This window comes from Carcharodon carcharias, chromosome 16 (assembly GCF_017639515.1).
Source record: "Carcharodon carcharias isolate sCarCar2 chromosome 16, sCarCar2.pri, whole genome shotgun sequence".
Lineage (NCBI taxonomy): Eukaryota > Metazoa > Chordata > Chondrichthyes > Lamniformes > Lamnidae > Carcharodon > Carcharodon carcharias.
This window is the reverse complement of record NC_054482.1, coordinates 122,735,952-122,761,443: the sequence shown is the minus strand read 5'-3', so window position 1 is coordinate 122,761,443 and position 25,492 is coordinate 122,735,952. Positions and strand designations below refer to the sequence as shown.

The following is a 25,492-nucleotide window of genomic DNA, read 5'->3' as shown; positions in this document are numbered from 1 at the left end:
TTTAATGTTGCTTTCTTATATATTTTATTAACTTTACCATCAAATTATGTACTATTTTAAACTTTATGGATAGAATAGAACTTACCAACTTACCAGATACTCACCAAATAGCTAGCTCCTTTCCCTGTAGTAGAGCAAGAACCAATTTTTATGGGTGAGAAAGATAGAAAAAGAAAACAAACACGTCCTTCACCCCCCGACCTCCACTGTGGATGTCCGGGTAGTACCAGGACGTAGTAACGGGTTTAGGAAAGTTAGGTAAAAGTAGTTGCACAGCCTGGGCACAGGTGTTGATCACTTTGTACACACTACTCACTATTGACAATAAACTCTTAAGACTGTCTCCCTGCCTGTGGCTCCTTGTTCTGATGAGCAGTGTTCTTGTCACTCAGATGTGAAACCTTTCTGCACAAGATAAAGGCAGGTGTCTCAGTCCAGGGCCTCTTCCCTGTGTCTGTGCAGCCTTCAGACCACAGTGATGGTCCAGCCTCACACTCCCTGGACACATTACTGATGTCTGCATCTCGGCAGTGCTGGTCATTGCTGCCAGAATGTAGTGGGCAGGCACCACAGAGTTCTCTCATTTTCCCTGTGTGCTCTCAGCATCTTTAAGATGGGGCTGGCCCCCATCACACCGGCACCTGTGACCGGTGATGCTGAGCACCAGCTCCTGAAGGGCTGAGGTACAGCTCCTCCATCTCCTCCTCAGCCAGCTCCTTTCCCTGTTGCAGCACCAGGTTGTAAAGAGTGCAGCAGACGATGGTGATGTGTGACACCCTCTGTGGACTGTATTGCAGGGCTCCACCAGACCGGTCCAGGCACTGGAACCTCATCTTCAGCATCCCGATGTTCTGCTCCACTAAGTTGTGAGCTGCTGCATGAGCCTCATTATACCGTCGCTCTGCTGCAGTCTGAGGCCACCACACGAGTGTCATCAGCCACGGTCTCTGTGGGTGGCCCTTGTCCTGAGGAGCCAACCCTGCAGCCCCTGTGGACCCTGGAAGGCTGCAGGGATCTGTGAGTGACTCAGGATGTAGGCATCGTGCACACTCCCTGGAAACCGTGCGCAGACCTGCAGGATGTGTTTGTGGAGATCGCACACCAGCTTTGTTATGAATGCTACACGCAGAGGCTCCCACATACTGCAGCTTTAACACCTCACCTGTCCTGCCATCCTTAATGTGTTTTAAAAATTACTTAATTATATTAATCACTTATTTATGTTGCTTTTTTATATATTTTATTAACTTTGCCACCAATTTGTATACTATTTTAAACATTAGGGATAGAATAGAACTTGCCCACTTACCAGATACTCACCAAACAGTTAGCTCCTTTCTCTGTAGTAGAGTGAGAACCAATTCGTACAGGGTGAGAAAGATACAAAGAGGAAACGAACACCTCATTCCCACTTCCCCAATTTCCTCTATTTCCAAACTCCAAGTCTTCACTCAGTTACCTCAGCTGCACTCTGTTTACCCTTTGCTTCTTAGCTCTTCATTCATATGGCAACCCCAGGACACATGGACATTTCTTGGAACCTAATGATGTCATAATCAGAAAGCCAATTAACTCTTTCACAATAACGCCCCAGTGTTAATGGGATCTAAGCCAATTGGTGAAGCTGAAACCAAGACAATTTACTTAGAGCAGCACGTCATAGCACTAACCAGAGAGCAGGCTGTACTAGATCTGGTAATGGGAAATGAGACAAGATTAATTAATGACATAGTGAAGGCACATCTAGGCAGCAGTGATTATAATATGGTAGAATTTAACATTCAATTTGAGGGAGAGAGGAGTGGACCTGAGACTAGTGTTTTAAACTTAAATAAGGACAATTGTGAGGGCATGAATACAGAGCTGGCTAAGATTAAGGGATAAGTTAGTAGAGATGCAGTGGCAGGCATTTACAGAGATATTTCAGAATAGTCAGAAAAGATACTTTGCAGTGAGAAAGAAAAACTCTATTGGAAGGATGCACCATCTATGGCTATCTAAGGAAGTTAAAGATAGTATCAAATTGAAAGAAAAAGCATATAATTCTGTAAAGATGAGTGGCAGGTCAGAAGATTGGACAGAATATAAAGAATGACTCAAATATTAACATGGTGGGAGAAATTAAGAGTACAAGGGAAAGCTAGCTAGAAATATAAATACTTTAAGTAAGAGTTTCTACTGTTATTTGATAAGGAATAGTAAGTAAAGTGAGTGTTGGTCCTCTAGAGAGTGTCTGGCGAATTAATAATGGAAAATAAGGAAATGGCTGATGAATTTATCCGATAATTTGCATCTGTCTTCACAGTGGAGGATACAAATAACATCCCAGAGATGATTGTGAATCAGGAGGTGAAAGGGAGGGAAGAACTTAAACAATTACAATCACCAGGGGAATGGTACTGAGAAAAATATTAGAACTAAAAGCAGACAAGTCCCCAGCTCCGGATGGACTTCATCCCAGAACCTTAAAAGAGGTGGCAGCTGAGACAGCAGATGCATTGGTTTTAATTTTTTCAGAATTCCCCAGAGTTCCCTCAATTGGAAATAGTGACTGTGACTCCTCTGTTCAAGAAAGGATGGAGACGAAAAGCATGAAACTGCAAGCCAATTAGCTTAAAATTTGTCATAGGGAAATTGCTGGAATCTATTATTAAGCAGGTTATAGTGGGGCACTTAGAAAATCTCAGTGCAATCAGGCAGAGTCAACATGGTTTTGTGAAAGGGAAAGCATGTTTGACTAATTTATTGGAGTTCTTTGAGGAAGTAACAAGCACCATGGATAAAGGGGAACCTGAGGATGTGCTGTACTTAGATTTCCAGAAGGCATTTGACAAGGTGCCATGTCAAAGGTTACTATGCAATATTAGAGCTCATGGTGTAGAGATTAACATATTAGTATGGATAAAGGGTTGGTTGGCTAACAGGAAACACAGATTAAGCATAAATGAGTCATTTTCGGGTTGGCGAGATGTGACGACAGGAATCAGCGCTGGGGCGTCGACTGTTTACAATTTATACCAATGGCTTGGATGAAGGGACTGAAGGAATGGTTGCTAAATTTTTTAATGACACAAAGGTAGGTAGGAAAGTAAGTTGTGAAGAGGTCATAAGGATTCTGAAAAGGGACAAAAATAACTTATGTGAGTGGGCAAAAATTTGGCAGATGGAGTATAATGTGGGAAAATCTTAACTTGTCCACTTTGGCACTAGGCAGGCAACACAGGCTTTGAGACTCACCCTTGGCTGCAGAGAACAGTATGTACCCCCTTATTAGACCGTATCCTACTGCTATTTCCTTATTCTTTTTTACTCCTACATGCCTCCCTCCCCATTCACCAACCACCCCCCACCACCCCCCCCCCACCACCCCATCAAACCATGGTGCTATGGTCAGTTTGTTCATCCTTCTTGCAGTCCCTGCTCTTGTCCGCCCAAGCTGCAAGAGCCTCAATCTGTTGAATAAGTCCTATGGCTCTGTCTCCTTTATTGCTACCTTCTGAATCACCATTCCAGCTCACCCTCCTGTCCCTGACTGGCCAAACCTGAAGCACTTAACCTAAGGGGTGTGACTGCTTCCCGGAACAAAGTGTCCAGACAACTTTCTTCCTCCATGATGCATCAGTGTTCGAAAATCAAACTCCAGTTCATCAACTCTGAACCGAAGCTCGTTGAGCTGCAGACGCTTATTGCAGATGTGGTTGCTGTGGATCACATTGATGTCCATTAGCTCTGTCATGCTAGAGCTATGACACATCACCTGCCCTGCCATTTCTATTTTATTTTGTTTAATTAACTCACTCAGTGATTATTTGTTGTTATATTAAATGGTTTAACTAGTTAAACAATCAAATTAATACAGTACTTATATCTCTTCAGTAGTACTTTAAACTCCAGCTGCATTTTAGGGAAAGAAAAACATAAAACTCACCAACCAATCACCTACCTGCTCACCTAATTTATGCCTCCAGTTATTAGCTCTCAGGTCTTGTTGTCTCTCGCTCCTTCTCTGAGTCCACTCCTTGTCTTATAAAAAACCAGGACAGCACCTCTTCCCTCGTTGTGCTGGATTCCTTCAGTCACCAAATTCCCAAGTTCGATACTCTGCCAAATCTCTGCTCTGTTGACCTTACCTCTGTGCTACTTCATACTCTTTTTATACAAGTAAGTCAGCCCAAGCTGACCAGATAGCCAGTTTGAACTAATAACCGAATTAACTGTAGTTGCTGCTAGTTTATCATTGACTAAAACTGTGAAAGAATCAGAGAATGGTTACAGCATAGAAGGGAAACCATTTGACCCATTGTGTCTGCTGGTTTTCTGAAGGAGCAATTCACCTAATGCCATTCTCATGCTTCCTCCCAGGAGCCCTGCAAATTCTTCTTTTTTAGATAACAATCCTTTTGAATGACTCAAATGAACCTGCCTCCACCACATTCTCAGACAGTAAGGAAAAAGGTGAAATTAAGGGGAAATCCTGTTTGACAAATTTATTGGAGTTTTTTGAGGATTTAATTAGTAGGGTAGATAAAGGAGAACCAATAGATGTAGTATACTGGATATACAAAAGGCATTCAATAAGGTGCCACACGAAAGGTTAATTGGGAAGATGAGGGCTCATGGTGCTGGGGGTAATACATTAGCATGGGTAGATAATTGGTTAATGGATAGAAATCAGACAGTGGACATAAGCGGGGCTTTTTCAAGTTGGCAAGCAGTGAAAAGCGGAGCGCTGCAAGGATCAGCTATTTAGAATGTACATTAATGACTTAATTTTAGGAAATGAAGCCGGGCAAGTGGTAGAGATATCAGTGGGGGAGCGTTTTGCAGATGGTGATCATAACTCCGTTAGATTCATGGTTGTTATGGAAAAGGACAAGGATGGGCCTGAAATCAGAGTTCTAAATTGGGGGAAGGCCGATTTTAATAAGATCAGATATGATTTGACCAGAGTGGACTGGGAGCAGCTACTTTTTGGTAAATCTGCATCAGAGCAGTGGGACTCATTCAAGAAGGAAATAGGGAGAGTACAGGGCCAACATATTCCGGTAAAGACAAAGTGTGGGACCAACAAATCCAGGGAACCCTGGATGTCGTGGGATATACAGGATTAGATAAAGAGAAAAAGGGAGGCTTATGGCAGATACCAAGGGCTCAAAACAGCGGAAGCCCTAGAGGATTATAGAATGTGTAGGGGGGAACTTAAAAAGAAAATTAGGAGAGCAAAAAGGGGGCATGAAAAATCATTGGCAGGTAAAATGAAGGAAAATCCAGTTATTTTACAAGTACATTAAGAATAAGAGGATAACTTGGGAAAGAGCAGGGCCCATTAAGGACCATAGTGGTAATTTGTGTGTGGAGCTGGAAGACATAGGTAGGATTCTAAAAGAATACTTTGTGTTGCTGTTTGCAAGTGAAATTGACGATGTGGGTATGGGAATCAGGCAGAAGGACTGTGATATAATTAAATAAATTAGCAGAGAAAGGGAGGAGGTTCTAAGTGGTCTGGCAGGCTTAAAAGTAGATAAATCTCCAGGCCTGGATGAAATGTATCCCAGGTTGTTGAGTGAGGCAAGGGAGGAGATAGCAGGGGCACTGGCAATAATTTTCAATACCTCTCCGGCCACAGGAGAGGTGCCAGAGGACTGGAGGACAGCCAATGTCCTCCATTATTCAAGAAGGGAGGAAGGGATAAACCAGGGAACTACAGGCCAGACAGTCTAACCTCAGTGGTGGGGAAACTATTGGAAGTAATTCTGAGGGACAGAATTAATCTACACTTGGAGAGGCAGGGATTAATCAAGGACAGTCAGCATGGTTTTGTTAAAGGGAGGTCATGTCTGGCCAATTTGATTGAATTTTTCGAAGAGGTGACCAGGTGTGTAGATGAGGGCAATGCATTTGACATAGTCTACTTGGACTTCAGCAAGGCTTTTGATAATGTCCCGCATGGGAGACTGATAACGAAGGTAAGAGCCCATGGGATCCAAGGCAATTTGAAAAATTGGATCCAGAATTGGCTGAGTGGCAGGAAGCAGAGGGTGATGGTTGAGAGGTGTTTTTGTGCCTGGATGCCTGTGTCCAGTGGGGTTCCACAGGGATCAGTGTTGGGTCCCTTGCTGGTTTGTGGTATATATAAACGATTTAGACTTGAATGTAGGAGGGTTGATCAGTAAGCTCGAGGATGACATGAAAATTGGTGGGGTGGTAAATAGTGAGGAAGATAGCCTTAGATTACAGGAGGATATAGATGGGCTGGTCAGATTGGCTGATCAGTGGCAAATGGAATTTACTCCGGATAAGTGTGAGGCGATGCACTGGGGCAGAACAAACAAGGCATGGGAATACACGATGGATGGTAGGACCCTGGGAAGTACCGAGGATCAGAGGGACCTTGTGCATGTCCAAAGGTCCCTTAAGGTAGCAGGACAGGTAGATAAGGTGGTTAAGAAGGCATATGGAATACTTGCCTTTTTTATCCAAGGCATAGAATATAAGAGCAAGGAGGTTATGCTGGAACTGTATAAAACGCTGGTTAGGCCACAGCTAGAGTATTGGGTGCAGTTCTGGAATCCGCATTATAAGAAGGATGTGATTGCACTAGAGAGAGTGCAGAGGAGATTTACCAGGATGTTGCCTGGGCTGGAGGGTTTTAGTTGTGAGGAGAGATTGGATAGACTGGGGTTATTTTCCCTGGAACAGAGGAGATTGAGGGGGGGACATGATTGAGGTGTATAAAATGATGAGGGGCATAGACAGGGTAGACAGGAAGGAACTTTTCCCCTTGGTGGAGGGATCAATAACCAGGGGGCATAGATATAAGGTAAGGGGCAGGAGGTTTAGAGCAGATGTGAGGAAGAATTTTTTCACCCAGAGGGTGGTGGGAATCTGGAACTCACTGCCTGAAAGGGTGGTAGAGGCAGAAACCCTCATAACATTTAAGAAGTATTTTGATGTGCACTTGGGATGCCATGGCATACAAGACTATGGGCTGGAAAATGGGATTAGAAAATTTAGGTACTTGTTGACCGGTGCAGACTCGATGGGCTGAAGGGCCTTTTTCTGAGCTGTAGACCTCAATGACTCCAAGACTTAGGTAAAAAGACAGAGAATGATGCATCAGTTTGTTGATGGTACCAAGCTTGGTGGGAAGGTAAGCTGTGGGGAGGATACAGAGAGGCTGCAAAGAGTCTAGACAGGTTAAGTGAGTGGGCAACAAAATGGCTGCATGAACAAGTTTCTCCTCATGTCTCTATTGCTTATTTTTCCAATTATTTTAAATCTGTGCCCTCGGCTGGTAATGGGATTGAACTCGAGCTGTTGGCGTCATTCTGCATCACACTGCAGCCAACTGAGCTAATCGACCCCCCCATGTGGTTGTTCAGGGAGGCTTATCTTCTCACCTTGTCCCATGCTTGCTGAGTGGTGCCTCCCAAACTATATCTAACTAGTTGTCTCTCTCTAAGAGAGGGTCCTTTGTCGATGATGACTAATTACTAAACTACTTACATTTACTTTTTAGATTTTGATTTAAAGCAGAGGTTAGAGAGTTAGTATGTTTCTGGAATCTAGTGAAATCTATGTTGTTTGGTTTGCTTCAACCAAAGTATTCCATGTCCATTGGAAAGGGGTGGTCAGAGTTCAGAGTTTGATCCGTATTAACTCCAGTGCGTGTTCAGGTTCATTGAAGCTCATTATTTCCAATATATGCCACATGTGTCTTTCTTCAGTTCACAATGAGCATATCTGTGTGGTAGACCTCAGGCTGGGTATGCATCTATCATTTCCTAAATAGTTTCTAATGGAAAATCCCATTATCTCTTTGTAATTATTATCACTCTGCCAAGTTTAACCGTTACTTTAGAAGGAGCTTTTACGGGAGTATTCATTGTGCAGCATGGAAAGACACATTTGTGTGCAAAGCTTCACAATCATTGACCAGGCGCAAATCAGGAATTTGATGAAACACTATCCACTTGCCTGGAGGCAGCTCCAACAATGCTCAAACTCAACAATCCGGCACAAAGCAGTCCAGTTGATCAGCACCACCTTAACCATTCACTCTCCCCACCACTAGCACAGTGTGCACCATCTACAAGATGCACTACAGCAACTCGTGCAGTCTCCTTCAACAGCACCTTTCAAACCTCTACCACCTAGAAGGACAAGAACTGCAGATGCATGAGAACACCATCTGCAAGTTCCCCTCCAAGCCACTCACTGTCCTGACTTGGAAATATATCGCCGTTCCTTCACTGTCGCTGGGTCAAAATTCTGGAACTCCCTCCCTAACAGCACTGTGTGTAGTACCTACACCACATGGACTGCAGCGGTTCAAGAAGGCAACTCACCACCACCTTCTCAAGGGCAACTAGGGATGAGCAACAGATGTTGGTTTTGATAGTAATGTTCACATCCCATGAAGGAATAAAAAATACATTTCTCAATTTAACTGTTTATGTTAAGCCTAAATTCTATTAGTCTGACTTTGTTCATTTCCTGTTTCTATTTCAGAATAGAACATCTGGACCAACCTGAACTCGAGAGGTTTCCAGAGGTGGTGTTTGGATACATGAATCCAGCAGTTGTTGTAATTACAACTCCAAATGCAGATTTCAATCCCTTACTTCCAGGAATAATGCAATTCAGGCACTGGGACCATAGGTTTGAATGGAGCAGAGCAGAATTCCAAACTTGGTAAGTGCAGAGGACTATTATTGTCGATTAAAAAGTAGAGAGTTGGGCAGAACCTGCAGAGGAAATCTATAAAGGGAATAAGAGGGGCAAAGAGATAGGGTATGTGAATAAATCAGCAACTGACATAAAAGCTCTAGAAAGCATTAACTCTTTTATAAACACGCTAATATTAAAAGGGTAGTCAAAGAAAGGATGGAGCAATGAAAGACCAAATAGGAGACTATCTTGTGGAGGCAGACGGCATGGCTGAGCTATTAATTGACTATTAACAGACCTTGGATCTGTTTCATGAGAGAAGAGGCTGCTGCCAATGTTGCAGTAAAAGAGGAAGCAGTGACACTATTGGGTAGGATAAAACAAGATGAAGCAAAGGTACCTCAAAAAGTCACTTGGTCTGGATGATATGCATTCTAGTTTGCTGAGGAAAGTAAGGCTTGAAATTTCAGAGACTTTGTGTCTTTATTTATAAAGCCCAGGATCCTTTTTATGTCCCACATGACAGATTGGTCAGGAAAGTAAAAGCCCATGGGATTCAGGGTAATGTGGCAAACTGGATAAAAGGTTGGCTTTGTAACAGGAAACAAAGGGTAATGATCGATGGATGACCTTGCAAATGGAAAGTTGTCTCAAGTGGTGTTCCACAGGGCTCGGTGTTGGGACCCTTGCTGTTTGTGTTATATATTAACGATTTGGACGTGAACGTGGGGGGCACGATTGGGAAATTTGCAGATGACACAAAGATTGGCCGAGTAGTGGATAGTGTAGAGGATAGCCATAATCTCCAAAACGATATAGATGGGTTGGTGGAGTGGGCGGTAAAGTGGCAGATGGATTTTAACTTAGAGAAGTGTGAGGTCATACATTTAGGGAGGTCAAACAGTTACAGGGATTACAAAATAAATGGGAATATACTAAGATGGTAGATGAAGTGAGAGATCTTGGCATACAAGTACACAGGTCCCTGAAGGCAGCAGTTCAAGTAGACAAGGTTGTAAAGAAGGCATATGGAATGATCTCCTTCATTGGCAGAGGTATAGAATATAAAAGTAAGGATATAATGTTGGAATTGTATAAAACACTGGTGAGGCCACAACTGGAGTATTGTGTGCAGTTCTGGTCACCACATTACAGGAAGGGCGTAATAGCTCTGGAAAGAGTGCAGAGGACGTTTACAAGAATGTTGCCAGGGTTAGAAAAGTGTAGCTACGAAGAGAGATTGGATAGGTTGGGGTTATTTTCCTTAGAACAAAGAAGGCTGAGAGGTGACTTGATTGAGGTGTACAAAATTATGAGGGGTATAGATAGAGTGGAAAAGGTAAAATTGTTTCCCAGGGGTCATAGATTCAAGACCAGTGGCAGAAGGTATCGGGGGACATGACGAAGAACTTTTTTACATAGAGGGTAGTGGGTGTCTGGAATTCGCTGCCAAAGTTGATGGTAGAGGCAGAAACTCTAAACTCTTTTAAAAAGTACCGGGATCTGCGCCTAAAGTGCTGTAAGCTGCAGGGCTATGGGCCGGGTGCAGGAAGGTGGGATTAGAAAGGGCACCTGGGTGTCCTTGGGCTGGCATGGACAAGATGGGACGAATGGCCTCCTTCTGTGCTGTAACTTTTCTATGGTTCCACGTAGCTTAATCAACTTAACACCGCTACTGTTTTCTATCCCATCACCATTTCCCATACTGCCACAGCCCCTTTAATCCCATTGGTTTTAATTTTGCTAACAAGTCTATCATCTGGTTCTTTATCAAATGTTTGTTGGAAGTCCCTAAATACAACATCAGTTGCGCACCACCCTCTGTCATCATGAAAGGTCACAGACCTGAACCCTTAATTCTGTTTTTCTCTCCACAGATGCTGCTTGACCTGCTGAGTATCTCTAGCATTTTCTGTTTATAATTCAGATTTCCAGCACCCACAGTATTTTGCTTTTGTTGTGCATTTACAATCCTTCATCCTGCGTACTGCTTCCATATCTAAGGAGGATTAGAATATTTTGGTAGAACCTCTGTAATTTCCAAAAGGAAGGACGTTATGAGTCATAGGGTTATACAACATAGAAACAGGCCCTTTGACCCATTGTGTTCGTGCCAGCCATCAAGCCCCTATCTATTCTAATCCCATTTTCCAGCACTTGGCCCGTAGCCCTGTATGCTGCGGTGTTTCAAGTGTTCATCTAAATACTTCTTAAATGTTGTGATGGTTCCTGCCTCTATTACCCCCTCAGGCAGCATGTTCCAGGTTCCAAACACCCTCTGGGTGAAAAATATTTCCCTCAAATCCCTTCTAAACCTCTTGCCACTCACCTTAAATCTATGCCCCCTGATTAGTGACACCTCCTCTTAGGGGAAAAGTTTCTTCCTATCTATGCCCCTTATACTTTTGTATACCTCTACCAGGTCCCTCCTCAACCAGTTCTGTTGAAGGGTCTTGAGGACTCGAAATGTCAACTGTTTTCTTTTCCCCCGATGTTTTTCCAGGTAATTCTGTTTTTGTTTTGGATTTCTAGCATCCGCAGTTTTTTGTTTTTATCTCCTCAACCTCCTCTGTTCTAAGGAAAACAACCCCAGCCTATCCAGTCTCTCTTCTTAGCTGAAACACTCCAGCCCAGGCAACATCCTGGTGAATCTCCTCTGCACCCTCTCCAGTGCAATCACATCCTTCCTATAGTGTGGAGACAAGAACTGCACACAGTACTCCAGCTGTGGCCTAACTAGTGTTTTACACAGCTCCCATAACCTCCATGCTCTTATATTCTATGCCTCGGCTAATAAAGACAAGTATCCCATATCCTTCTTGACCACCTTATCTATCTGCCCTGCTACCTTCAGGGATCTATGAACATGTACACCAAGGTCTCTCTGATCTTCTGTGCTTCCTAGGGTCCTACCATTCATTGTGTACTCCCTTGTCATGTTAGTCCTCCCAAAATGCATCACCCTTAGGTCCCAGCTGGAGTATTGTGTTGAATTCTGGGCACCACAATTTAGAAAAGATATCGAAGCCTGGGAGAGGGGGCAGAAAAGATTTACTGGAATTTTCCAGGGAGGAAGGGCTCCAGTTCTGTGGAGAGACTGGAGAAGCTGGGATTATTCTCTTTAAGGCAGAAATGGTTACGGGGAGATTCAATTAACAGATTAACAATTATGCAGGGTTTTGATAGGGTAGATAAGGTAAAACTGTTTCCACTAGGAGGAGGGTCGGTAACCAGAGGGCACAGACAAACAACTCACATTTATTTAGCACTTTTTCTAAAGTACCTCTGGTTTCCCCCAAGGATCTATCCTTGCGCCCCTCCCCCCTCCAATTTTCCACATATATGCTGCCTGAGGTAACAAGGCATTAGTTTTCATATGTATGCTGACAATACCTCTACCTAACCTCCACCTCTCTCGACTCCTCCACTGCTAAACTATCAGACTGTTTATTTGGCATCTTCCTGTTCTGGATGAGCAGAAGCTTGTTCCAATTAAATATGGGAAAGACTGAAGTCATTGAATCAGTCCCTGCCCTGAACTGCAATCCCCATCTACCGACTCAATTGCTCTCCCTGGCAACAGCCTGAGACTAAGCCAATCTGTTCGCTGATGTTGTGTGTTAATTGTATATCAGTCGTGTTTAATTATATGCAGGTGGACAGCATTAATTGGGTTTCACTTGAACATATATAAAAAGAGACACTTGCTGCAACTGCAAGCTGAATTTTCTTGGGGTGCTGAAATCCCAGGTGGCGGGCCAGAAAACTGGGGGCAACCATGCCTCAGCCGTTTTTAGGGACCACTTAAGGGCTTCAATTGCCCCGAGGTGGGAAGGCCATCCTTGACCTTCCTCACTGCTGATAGAATTCCACGGTGTTGGGAAGGTGACAGGTTAATCTGCCCTCTGCCTTCTCTCCAGATTCCCTGTCCCTGCCTCTCAACTTGCTCCCGAGAGCCCCATCAAATTCCGTCCTCTGTGGGTGGTTGAGTTAGGAGGTGTATGTTTGTAATGTTTCACTCTGTGTTACGGTACAGCGGATGGCAAATGCCGAGCTGCTTCAATCCCAGAGGGAAACTTGAAACAGCTGCCACAACTGTTCTGAAACTTGTAATTTATTTTGAGATGTGTGCCTTGAATTCGGTAGTAATAAATCCACTGAAATTTAGAGGGTTTTACAAAACTAAATGAAACAATTAATAGAAGAAAAGATTTTAAGTACATGCATAGGTCTACAAATTACCACTATAATGACTCCTAACTCTCCTAATTAATCTAGCTCCCAGTTACACCTCCATTAAGGCGACACTAAAACAAAAATTATTATTATTTTTTATTCATTCACGGGATGTGGGCTTCCCTGGCTGGGCCAGCGTTTATTGCCTGTCCCTAGTTACCCTTGAGAGGGTGGTGGTGAGCTGCCTTCTTGACCCACTGCAGTCCATGTAGTGTAGGTACATCCACAATGCTGTTAGTAAGAGAGTTCCAAGATTTTGATCCAGCGACAGTGAAGGAACAGCGATATATTTCCAAGTCAAGATGGTGAGTGACTTGAAGGGGAACTTCCAGCTGGCGGTGTTCCCATGTGTCTGCTGCCCTTGTCCTTCTAGATGGTAGTGGTCATGGGTTTGGAAGGTGCTGTCAAACGAGCCTGAGTGAATTCACGCAGTGCATCTTGTAGATGGTACACACTGCTGCTACTGTGCGTCAGTAGTGGCGGGAGTGAATGTTTGTGGAAGGGGGGCCAATCAAGTGGGATGCTTTGTCCTGGATGATGTCAAGCTTCTTGAGTGTTGTGGGAGCTGCACTCATCCAGCCAAGTGGGGAGAATTCCATCAAACCTCTGACTTGTGCCTTGTAGATGGTGGACAGGCTTTGGGGAGCCCGGAGGTGACCTACTTGTCACACAATTTCTAGCCCCTGACCTTCTATTGTAGCCACAGTATTTATATGGCTAGCCCAGTTCAGTTTCTGTCCAATGGTAACCCCCAGGATGTTGATAGCGAGGGATTCAGTGATGGTAATGCCATTGAACATCAAGGGGCGATGGCTGGATTCTCTCTTGTTGGAGATGGTCATTGCCTGACACTTGTGTGGCATGAATATTACTTGCCACTTGTCAGCCCAAGCCTGGATACTGTCCAGGTCTTGCTGCATTTGGACATGGACTGCTTCAGTGTCTGAGGAGTCGTGAATGGTGCTGAACATTGTACAATCATCAGCGAACATCCCCACTTCTGACCTTATGATGGAAAGAAGGTCATTGGTGAAGCAGCTGAAGATGGTTGGGCCGAGGACACGACCCTGAGGAATTCCTGCAGTGATATCCTGGAGCAGAGTTGACTGATCTCCAACAACCACAACCATTTTCCTTCATGTTAGGTATGACACCAACCAGCAGAGAGTTTCCCCCGATACCTATTGCCTCCAGGTTTGCTTGTGCTCCTTGATGCCACACTCGATCAAATATGGCATTGATGTCAAGGGCAGTCACTCTCACCTCACCTTGGGAGGTCAGCTCTTTTGTCTATGTTTGAACCAAGGCTGCAATGAAGTCAGGAGCTGAGTGGCCCTGACGGAACCCAAACTGGGTGTCAGTGAGCAGGGTATTGCTAAGCAAGTGCCACTTTATAGCACTGTTGATGACCCCTTCTATTACTTTAGATAATCGAGAGTAGACTGATGGGGGCGGTAACTGGCTGGGAAAGATTTGACCTGCTTTTTGTGTGCAGGACATACTTGGCCAATTTTCCACATAGACAGGTAGATACCAGTGTTGTAGCTGTACTGGAACATCTTGACTAGGGGTGCAGCAAGTACCGGGGCACAAGTCTTCACTACTATTGCCGGAATATTGACAGGGCCCATAGCCTTTGCAATATCCAGTGCCTTCAGCCGTTTCTTGATATCACCTGGAATGAATCGAATTGGCTGAAGACTGGTGTTGCCGGAGATCACCAGTAATGGTTATTGGGTTAGCACACAGAGAAGAGTCAATTCTCTCATAACTCTAAATTCGCTTTATTCACGTCGTTAGATCATCTACATATAGCTTATACGTCTTGTTAAATATAGACATGCAGATTACAGCAGGTTACACAGTTTTATACCCAAAACTCGGATTTAAACGCACAACCACTAGGTTTCTCTGACACTCCCTGAGTGGCCACAGGATATAAAAGTTAATACCCGAAAAGGAGAGCTGACACTGGCCAGGTGTTCCGTTCTCCCTCTCTTGCATATCTATGTTGCTGACGTAGGTTCTTCTGCTTCTGCGATGGTTGGTCTCTGGAGTCTCGCTGCTCCACGCCCGAAGTCCTTTCAGTCTTATACTGAATCGTATCTCTTCAAGCTGTGCTGTCTCTCTTCCCGTTGGTTTAGGCCTGCTTGCCTGATCTGTGGCATATTCTCCATTGGCTCTGTTCCAAGACTTGCAGTATCATCTCGTTCCTCCTTTTTTAAACAAGGGCTCATCACATTTCCTTTGTCTTCAAGACAGTCAGCTACTTCAGCACTGGTTCTAGCCAGCTGAGACCTTGAGCTTAGGTTTCACAAGTTGCTCAAGCCAGTGAGCTCAGGTTAGTTCAGGTCAAAAGTTGCTTTTGCCTTTGTCTGGCAGTTCAGCTGCAGCCCTGGCCAACATTGGCACCTGTGATGCTGGGGACCTCCGGAGGAGGCCGAGATGGATCATCAACTCGACACTTCTGGCTGAAGATTGTTGCGAATGCTTCAGCCTTATCTTTTGCACTGCTGTGCTGGACTCCTCCATCATTGAGGATGGGTATGTTATTGGAGTCTCCAACTCCAGTGAGTTGTTTAATTGTCTACCACCATTCACGACCTAATGTGGCAGGACTGCAGAGCTTAGATGTGATCAGTTGGTTGTGGAATTGCTTAGCTCTGTTTATCACTTGCTATTCATGGTTTTTGGCATGCAAGTAGTCTTGTGTTTTGGCTTCAGCAGGTTGACACCTCAGTTTTAGGTGCTGCTCCTGGCATGACCTCCTGTACTCATCATTGAACCAAGGCTGATCCCCTGGCTTGTTGGCATTGGTAGAGTAGGGGATATGCCAGGCCATGAGGTTACAGATTGTTTTCAAGTACAGTTCTGCTGCTGCTGTTGGCCCACAGTGCCTCGTGGATGCCCAGTCTTGAGTTGCTAGACCTGTTCTAAATCTATCCCATTTAGCACGGTGGTAGTGCCACACAGCACGATGGAGGGTATCCTCAATGTGAAGATGAGACTTTGTCTCCCACAAGGACTGTGCAGCGATCACTCCTACCGATACTGTTATGGACAGATGCATCTGCGGCAGGTAGGCTGGTGAGGATGAGGTCAGGTATGTTTTTCCCTCTTATTGGTTCCATTATGACTGATGCAGTTGGTAAAATGGAGTTATTTAAAATTCCCAGAGGGAAATTTTAAACAACTGTCATAATCTATAATTTTAAATGTTATGTTTGAGATGCGACTCTAAATTCAGGAATCAGACCACTAGTTCTCGAGGTTTTACATGAAACTAACTGGAATTTTATTAATTTACACAGGTTTAAAAAATAGATACACATGGCTACAAGTTGCTACTATCATAACTTTTAACAAATTCCCAAACTAATCTCCATTAACGCAACAGCAACATAGACTTAACCAAACACCAGGCAAAGCATTTTCACCTTACAAATTCAGAATGAGGTTCTTTTCACTGTGGAGCCAGTTGGAGGCTTGCAGCTGTCTTTTGATCTCACATTGCCTCTGCCCTGCACACCTGAAAACTACTGAAGTTATACCTACCAGCACTGATTGAATTCAAATTCTCATTGTATCAACAACCTCTTTGAACTCCACCTTTTAACAGTGAAATGCCTTTCAAAGTAGCAATTTTATTAGTAATATAAACATATTGCTTGGTAGCTGCTAGAAAGGTGTCAGTTTTCATTGAACTTCTTGAATGCTCTATTCAACAAAATGCAAATGCATTCTATCTCTCTTACATATCAAAACTAGTACACATCAAAGCACCCAGAGAAGCTGGCTTTAATCCAATTAGGACACACCGCAGATTAAACCTCTATTTTAAAAGAAAAATATTTTCCAAAATATTATTTACATTAATAACTTCATGACATCCCCCTCCTTATTGAAAAAGGAACCTTCATAATTCTAAAAGACAGCTTCATTTTAATAACCCATTTCACACTATCTCCAATACTTATTACACTCTTACATTACCAGATGCATGCATTACAATAACAATATATATACACAAGTCTTTGGTATCAACAGAAATCAGAGCAGTTCAGTGTCTAGGTTTTTTTTAAATGTCCCAATTTCCTTTAAGCTTCAAATTCTTGATAACGCATCTGTGAATAGATCTTCTCTACCAGCAGTATGTATAATACGTAGATTAAATGGTTGTAATAATAGAGTCCAGGATTAGTAAATTTGCGGATGACACAAAGATTGGCTGGGTGGTTAACAGTGAGGTTTAATGTCTTGGGCTACAGGAAGATATAGATGGGATGGTCAAATAGGCAGATAAGTGGCAGATGGAATTTAACGCTGAAAAGTGTGAGGTGATACACTTTGGAAGGTATAATTTGACAAGGAAGTATTCAATGAACAGCATGACACTAGGAAGTTCTGAGGAACAAAGGGACCTTGGCGTGTGTGTCCATAGATCTCTGAAGGCGGAGGGGCATGTCAGTGTGGTGGTGAAAAGGGCATGTGGGACACTTGCCTTTATCAATCGAGGCATAGGTTACAAAATTGGCAGGTCATGTTGGAGTCGTATAGAACCTTGGTGAGGCCACAACTGGAGTACTGTGTGCAGTTTTGGTCGCCACATTATAGGAAGGATGTGATTGCACTGGAGGGGGTGCAGAGGAGATTCACCAAGGTGTTGCCTTGGATGAAACATTTAAGTTATGAAGAGAGGTTGGATAGACTTGGGTTGTCTTCGTTGGAGCAGAGAAGACTGAGGGGTGACCTGATTGAGGTGTACAAGATTAAGAGGGGCATGGACAGGGTGGATAGGGAGCAGCTGTTCCCCTTAGTTGAAGGGTCAGTCACAAGGGGGCATAAGTTCAAGGTGAGGGGCAGGAGGTTTAGGGGGGATGTGAGGAAAAACTTTTTTACCCAGAGGATGGTGACGGTCTGGAACGCGCTGCCTGGAAGGGTGGTGGAGGCGGGTTGCTTCACATCCTTTAAAAAGTAACTAGATGAGAACTTGGAACATCATAACATTCAAGGCTATGGGCCAAGTGCTGGTAAATGGGATTAGGTAGGTAGGTCAGGTGTTTCTCACATGTTGGTGCAGACCCGATGGGCCGAAGGGCCTCTTCTGCATGTGTGATTCTGTGATGAATTGTTTGCAACATAAATTTCAAAATGTTGCAAAGCTAAGACCAAACTCAAAGGGCAGAATTTTCTGCCTATAGGTTAGGCAGGCCCGACCCAATCTCCGACGGGCGGGGAGACGATCCCTACCAGAGAAACGGGCCCCGCCGCCATTTTATGTGGGCAGGCCGATTAAGGCCCGCCCAGCGTGACATCTGGTGGGAAGGGCTGTGCGCTCCCTGTGCGGGTGGGGGGGTGTATTCCCTAAAAGCAAGAGTCTGCTCTTTCACGCATGCGCACGATAGAGAGCACATCTAAGTGCAGGCCTCAGGGAGATCGCTTACACGTTGAAAAATATGAAAAATAGAAAAGGAAATTCCTTAACATGTCCCCCTCATGTGACAATGTCACATGAGATGGGGCATGTTCATAATTTACATAATAACTTTATTAAACTTTTTAAATCCCTACATGAATCCTCATCCCACTGGTGGATGAGGTTTCATGTTTTCTCTATTTGCTGCCGGGGCTCCTGGCCGACCCACCAACCTTAAGATTGGACGGGCAGGTCCTTTAATTGTAAAATTGATCCTGTTGATGGCCTCAATTGGCCATTGACAGATCGGCGGGCCCACAGCTGATTTTGCTGTGTCCCCGCCTTCCTGAAAATTTAAATGGGCCAGGATGACATTGGGGGTTCTGCCTGATGTCATCATGTGTCATTTTATGTGTTGGTGAGCGGGCCCCGTCCCCTGCTTGCCGACGGCAAAATACTGCTCCAAGTCTCTTCTCGATTGTTGAATATCTTCTCTGTTGTATATTCAGCTTCCATGAAGAATACCCTATTGATTTTTCAATCCCAGTATCATCTTCTTTTAACAGCCCCAAAGCCTAAAGCACTTGCGTCAATGGCCAACTTGAATTGTTTAGCATAATTGGGTACTGCCAACACTGGTTTTCAATCTATCGAATGACTTCTGACCCTCCAGTGTCCATTGAAATTACTTGTTCTTTTTTCATAGTTCAATCAACAGAGCAACCACTTGATTAAAATGTGGTACAAATTTCCGGCAAAACCCACTCATACCCAGAAATCTCAAATCTTCTTGTTCGTTGTAGGCACTGAGAAGTCCACGATAGCCTTGACTTTCGCATCTCTCGGAGCCACCTTACCATGTCCAATGATATGGCCTAGATATGTAACTTAAGCTTTTGCAAATTCACTTTTAGCCAAGCTCATCACCAAATTAGCTTCTTGTAGTCGAGTTAATAATTCTTCCAGTCTTTGAAAAGTCACAGGTGCATTCTTCATATCAAATGGCATGACTTTAAACTGATATAGTCCACTTGACATTACAAAAGCTGATATCTCCTTTGCTCTCTCCGACAACGGTACCTGTCAATATCCCTTTAGCAAGTCAATCTTTGTGATAAATTTCTGTTGTCCCACTTTCTCAATGCAATCCTCCAACCATGGTATGGGATATGAACCTGCTTTTGTCACCACATTCACCTTTCAATGGACCACACACAGTCTTTGTGTTCCATCCGGTTTTGGTACCAGTACAATAGGTGAACTCCAATTACTGCAACTAGACTCAATGATATCATTTTGAAGCATGAAATCAATTTCTTTTTCTACTTGTGATAACTTTGCAAGATTTAATCTATAAGGTTGTTGCCTTATAGAAGATGATATTTGTATACATACATCATGTAAAGCTAAATGTGTCTTTCCCAACTTTCAGCTTTTGTAATGTCAAGTGGACTATATCAGTTTAAAGTCATGCCATTTGATATGAAGAATGCACCTGTGACTTTTCAAAGACTGGAAGAATTATTAACTCGACTACAAGAAGCTAATTTGGTGATGAGCTTGGCTAAAAGTGAATTTGCAAAAGCGTAAGTTACATATCTAGGCCATATCATTGGACATGGTAAGGTGGCTCCGAGAGATGCGAAAGTCAAGGCTATCGTGGACTTCTCAGTGCCTACAACGAACAAGAAGATTTGAGATTTCTGGGTATGAGTGGGTTTTGCCGGAAATTTGTACCACATTTTAATCAAGTGGTTGCTCTGTTGATTGAACTATGAAAAAAGAACAAGTAATTTCAATGGACACTGGAGGGTCAGAAGTCATTCGATAGATTGAAAACCAGTGTTGGCAGTACCCAATTATGCTAAACAATTCAAGTTGGCCATTGACGCAAGTGCTTTAGGCTTTGGGGCTGTTAAAAGAAGATGATACTGGGATTGAAAAATCAATAGGGTATTCTTCATGGAAGCTGAATATACAACAGAGAAGATATTCAACAATCGAGAAGAGACTTGGAGCAGTATTTTGCCGTCAGCAAGCAGGGGACGGGGCCCGCTCACCAACACATAAAATGACACATGATGACATCAGGCAGAACCCCCAATGTCATCCTGGCCCATTTAAATTTTCAGGAAGGCGGGGACACAGCAAAATCAGCTGTGGGCCCGCCGATCTGTCAATGGCCAATTGAGGCCATCAACAGGATCAATTTTACAATTAAAGGACCTGCCCGTCCAATCTTAAGGTTGGTGGGTCGGCCAGGAGCCCCGGCGGCAAATAGAGAAAACATGAAACCTCATCCACCAGTGGGATGAGGATTCATGTAGGGATTTAAAAAGTTTAATAAAGTTATTATGTAAATTATGAACATGCCCCATCTCATGTGACATTGTCACATGAGGGGGACATGTTAAGGAATTTCCTTTTCTATTTTTCATATTTTTCAACGTGTAAGCGATCTCCCTGAGGCCTGCACTTAGATGTGCTCTCTATCGTGCGCATGCGTGAAAGAGCAGACTCTTGCTTTTAGGGAATACACCCCCCCACCCGCACAGGGAGCGCATAGCCCTTCCCACCAGATGTCACGCTGGGCGGGCCTTAATCGGCCTGCCCACATAAAATGGCGGCGGGGCCTGTTTCTCTGGTAGGGATCGTCTCCCCGCCCGTCGGAGATTGGGTCGGGCCTGCCCAACCTATAGGCAGAAAATTCTGCCCTTTGAGTTTGGTCTTAGCATTGCAACATTTTGAAATTTATGTTGCAAACAATTCATCACAGAATCACACATGCAGAAGAGGCCCTTCGGCCCATCGGGTCTGCACCAACATGTGAGAAACACCTGACCTACCTACCTAATCCCATTTACCAGCACTTGGCCCATAGCCTTGAATGTTATGATGTTCCAAGTTCTCATCTAGTTACTTTTTAAAGGATGTGAAGCAACCCGCCTCCACCACCCTTCCAGGCAGCGCGTTCCAGACCGTCACCATCCTCTGGGTAAAAAAGTTTTTCCTCACATCCCCCCTAAACCTCCTGCCCCTCACCTTGAACTTATGTCCCCTTGTGACTGACCCTTCAACTAAGGGGAAACAGCTGCTCCCTATCCACCCTGTCTATGCCCCTCATAATCTTGTACACCTCGATCAGGTCACCCCTCAGTCTTCTCTGCTCCAACAAAAACAACCCAAGTCTATCCAACCTCTCTTCATAACTTAAATGTTTCATCCCAGGCAACATCCTGGTAAACCTCCTCTGCACCCCCTCCAGTGCAATCACACTTTTCCTATAATATGGCAACCAGAACTACACACAGCACTCCAGCTGTGGCCTCACCAAGGTTCTATACAACTCCAACATGACCTCCCTACTTTTGTAATCTATGCCTTGATTGATAAAGTTAAGTGTTCCATATGCCTTTTTCACCACCCCAATAACATGCCCCTCTGCCTTCAGAGATCTATGAACACGCACACCAAGGTCCCTTTGTTCCTCAGAACTTCCTAGTGTCATGCCATTCATTGAATACTTCCTTGTCAAATTACTCCTTCCAAAGTGTATCACCTCACACTTTTCAGGGTTAAATTCCATCTGCCACTTATCTGTCCATTTGACCATCCCATCTATATCTTTCTGTAGCCCAAGACACTCAACCTCACTGTTAACCACTCGGCCAATCTTTGTGTCATCTGCAAACTTACTAATCTTGCCCCCCACATCGTCATCTATGTCGTTTATATAAATGACGATTAATAGGGGACGCAGCACAGATCCCTGTGCTATGCCACTGGACAGGGGCTTCCAGTCACTAAAGCATCCTTCTGTCATCACCCTCTGTCTCCTACAACTAAGCCAATTTTGAATCCACCTTATTAAATTACCCTGTATCCCATGTGCCTTTGCCTTCTTTATAAGTCTCCCCTGTGGGACCTTGTCAAAGGCTTTGCTGAAATCCATATAAACTACATCAACTGCACAAGGTCAAGGAGAGTACCCAATCAAAGACTAAGGCATACAAATTGGCAAAAACTACTGGTAGGCCCGTGGATTTAAATTTTTTTAGGAATGAGCATTGGATGACTAAAAAGTGAATAAAGGGGGAGCAAACTGATTATGAAAGCAAATTGGCAAGAAATAGAAAAACAAGGAGCCAGAGTTTCTATAAGTATTTATAAAGAAAGAGAGTAGCTAAAGTGAGTGTGGGATCTTGGAGGATGCGACTGGAGAATTGATAATGGGGAACAGGGAAATGGCAGATAATTTAAATCAATATTTTGCCTTGGTCCTCACGGTGGAGGACACTATAAACATTCCAAAGATATCAGATACGCAAGGAGCTAATGGGAGGAAAGATCTTGTAACAGTCTCTATCACAAGGGACAAAGTATTTGACAAACTAATGGACTACAGGCAGACAAGTCACCAGGACCTGATGGTCTGCATCCAAGGATTTTAAAGGAAGTGGCTGCAGACATAGTGGAGGGATTGGTCGCAACATTCCAGAAGTCACTGGATTCCAGGAAGGTCTCAGCAGATTGGAAAACTGCTAAATTTTTAAAAAATTCATTCATGGGATGTGGGCTTCGTTGGCTGGGCCAGCATTTATTGCCCATAACCAGTTGCCCTTGAGAAGGTGGTGGTGAGCTGCCTTCTTGAACCGCTGCAGTCCATGTGGTGTAGGTACACCCACAGTGCTGTTAGGAAGGGAGTTCAAGGATTTTGACCCAGTGACAGTGAAGGAATGGTGATATATTTCCAAGTCAGGATGGTGAGTGACTTGAAGGGGAAACCTCCGCGTGGTGGTGTTCCCATATATCTGCTGCCCTTGTCCTTCCAGATGGTAGTGGTTATGGGTTTGGAAGGTGCTGTCTAAGGAGCCTTGGTGAATTCCTGCAGTGAATCTTGTAGATGGTACACATCTACTGTGTATTGTGCATCGGTGGTGGAGTGAGTGAATGTTTGTGGGTGTGGTGCCAATGAAACGGGCTGCTTTGTCCTGGACAGTGTCAAGCTTCTTGAGTGTTGTGGGAGCTGCACTCATCCAGGCAAGTGGGGAGTATTCCATCACAATCCTGACTTGTGCCTTGTTGATAGTAAATGTGATGCCCCTGTTAAAGAAGGGTGGGAGACAAAAAGCAGGAAAACAGAGTCAACATGGTTTTGTGAAAGGGAAATCATGTTTGACAAATTTGCTAGAGTTCTTTGAGGATATAACAAGCAGAGTTGATGAAGGGGAATCGGTAGATGTGGTGTATTTGGATTTCCAGAAGGCATTCGATAAGGTGCCACATTAAAGGATATTGCACAAGATAAGAGCTCACGGTATTGGGGGTAATGCATTAGCATGGATTGAGGATTGGTTAACACACAGAAGACTGAGAGTTGGGATTAATGGGTCTTTTTCAGGTTGGAAAGATGTAACTAATGGAGTGCCACAAGGATCAGTCCGAAGGCCTCAATTATTTACTATCTATATTAATGATTTGGAGGAGGGGACAGAGTGTAATGTATCTAAATTTGCTGATGATATAAAAATAGGCAGGAGGACATGTTGTGATGAGGACATAAGGAATCTGCAAGGGGATATAGACAGGTTGAGTGAGTGGGCAAAAACTTGGCAGATGCAGTTTAATGTAGGAAAGTGTGAGGTCATGCACTTTGGTAGGAATATCAAAAGGCAAACTATTATTTAAGTGGAGAGAGACCCCAAAAAAGTGCAGCACAGAGGGATCTGGATGTTCTAGTGCATGAAACACAAAAAGTTATCATGCAGGTGCAGCAAGTAATTAAGAAGGCAAATGGAATTTTGGCCTGTATTGCTAGGGGGTTGGAGTTTAAAAATAGGGAAGTCTTGCTACAACTGTACAGGGTGTTGGTGAGGCTTCACCTGGAGTACTGTGTACAGTTTTGGATCCCGTATTTAAGAAAGGATATACTGGCATTGGAGGCAGCTCAAAAGAGATTCACTAGGCTGATTCCTGGGATGAAGGGGATGACTTATCAAGTACGGCTAAACAGATTTGGCCCTTGTTCATTATAGTTTAGAAGAATGAGGGGTGATCTTATTGAAATGTACAAGATTCTGAGGGGGCTTGACAGGGTAGATGTTGAGAAGATGCTTCCACTAGTGGGGCATCTTGAACTAGGGGACATAGTTACAGAATAAGGGGACACTCATTTAAAACTGAGATGCGAAGAAATTTCTTCTCTGAGGGTAGTGAATGACTGGAATTCTCTACCTCAGAAAGTTGTGGAGGCTAGATCACTGAAAGTATTTAGGGAGGAGGTAGTTATATTTTTGAAATACTGGGGAGTTGAGGGCTATGAAGAGCTTGCATGAAAGAGAGATTAAGGCCTGGGGCAGATCAGCCATGATCTTATTGAATGGGGGCAGGCTTGAGGGGCTGAATGGCCTACTCCTACTCTTATTTCTGATGTCTTTACATCCTATCCTTTAACCTAGTTTCCCAATTCACTTTAGAAAGATCTGCTATGATACCCCTTATTCAGGTTTAAAACACTGATCAAAACGAACATGAAATTCCATCATGTTATGATCGCTGTTGCCTAGAGGCACCTTTACAATGAGTTATGGATTTTTTAAAAATTCATTCGTGAAATGTGGGCTTCGCTTGCTGGGCCAGCATTTATTGCATCCCTAGTTGCCCTTGAGAAGGTGGTGGTGAGCTGCCTTCTTGAACCGCTGCAGTCCATGTGGTGTATGTACACCCAGAGCGCTGTTAGGGAGGAAGTTCCAGGATTTTGACCCAGTGACAGTGAAGGAAAAGCGATATATTTCCAAGTCAGGATGATGAGTGACTTGGAGGGGAAATTCTAGGTGGTGGTGTTCCCATGTACCTGCTGCCCTTATACTTCTAGATGGTAGTGGTCATGGGTTTGGAAGGTGCTATCTGCAGTGCACCTTGTAGGCGGTACACACTGCTGCTGCTGTACGTCGGTGAAGGGACTGAATGTTTGTGGATATGGTGCCAATCAAGTGGGCTGCTTTGTCCTGGATGGTGTCAAGATTCTTGCGTGTTGTGGGAGCTGCACTCATCCAGGCAAGTAGGGAATATTCGATCACACTCCAGACTTGTGCCTTGTGGGGAGTCAGGAAGTGAGTTACTTGTCACAATATTTCTTGCCTCTGACCATCTCTTGCAGCCACAGTATTT

At 44.0% G+C, this 25,492-nt stretch overlaps 1 protein-coding gene across 2 annotated transcripts in view; it reads left to right on the top strand.

Moving 5' to 3' along the window:
* Positions 1–25,492, top strand: part of henmt1 (HEN methyltransferase 1) — a 112,975-nt gene that overhangs the window by 35,961 nt on the left and 51,522 nt on the right. For both annotated transcript variants that reach the window (XM_041208347.1, XM_041208345.1), the window contains exon 5: positions 8,512–8,694. In XM_041208347.1, coding sequence (XP_041064281.1) covers positions 8,512–8,694 — 183 coding nt within the window. The remainder of the gene's footprint in view (positions 1–8,511; positions 8,695–25,492) is intronic.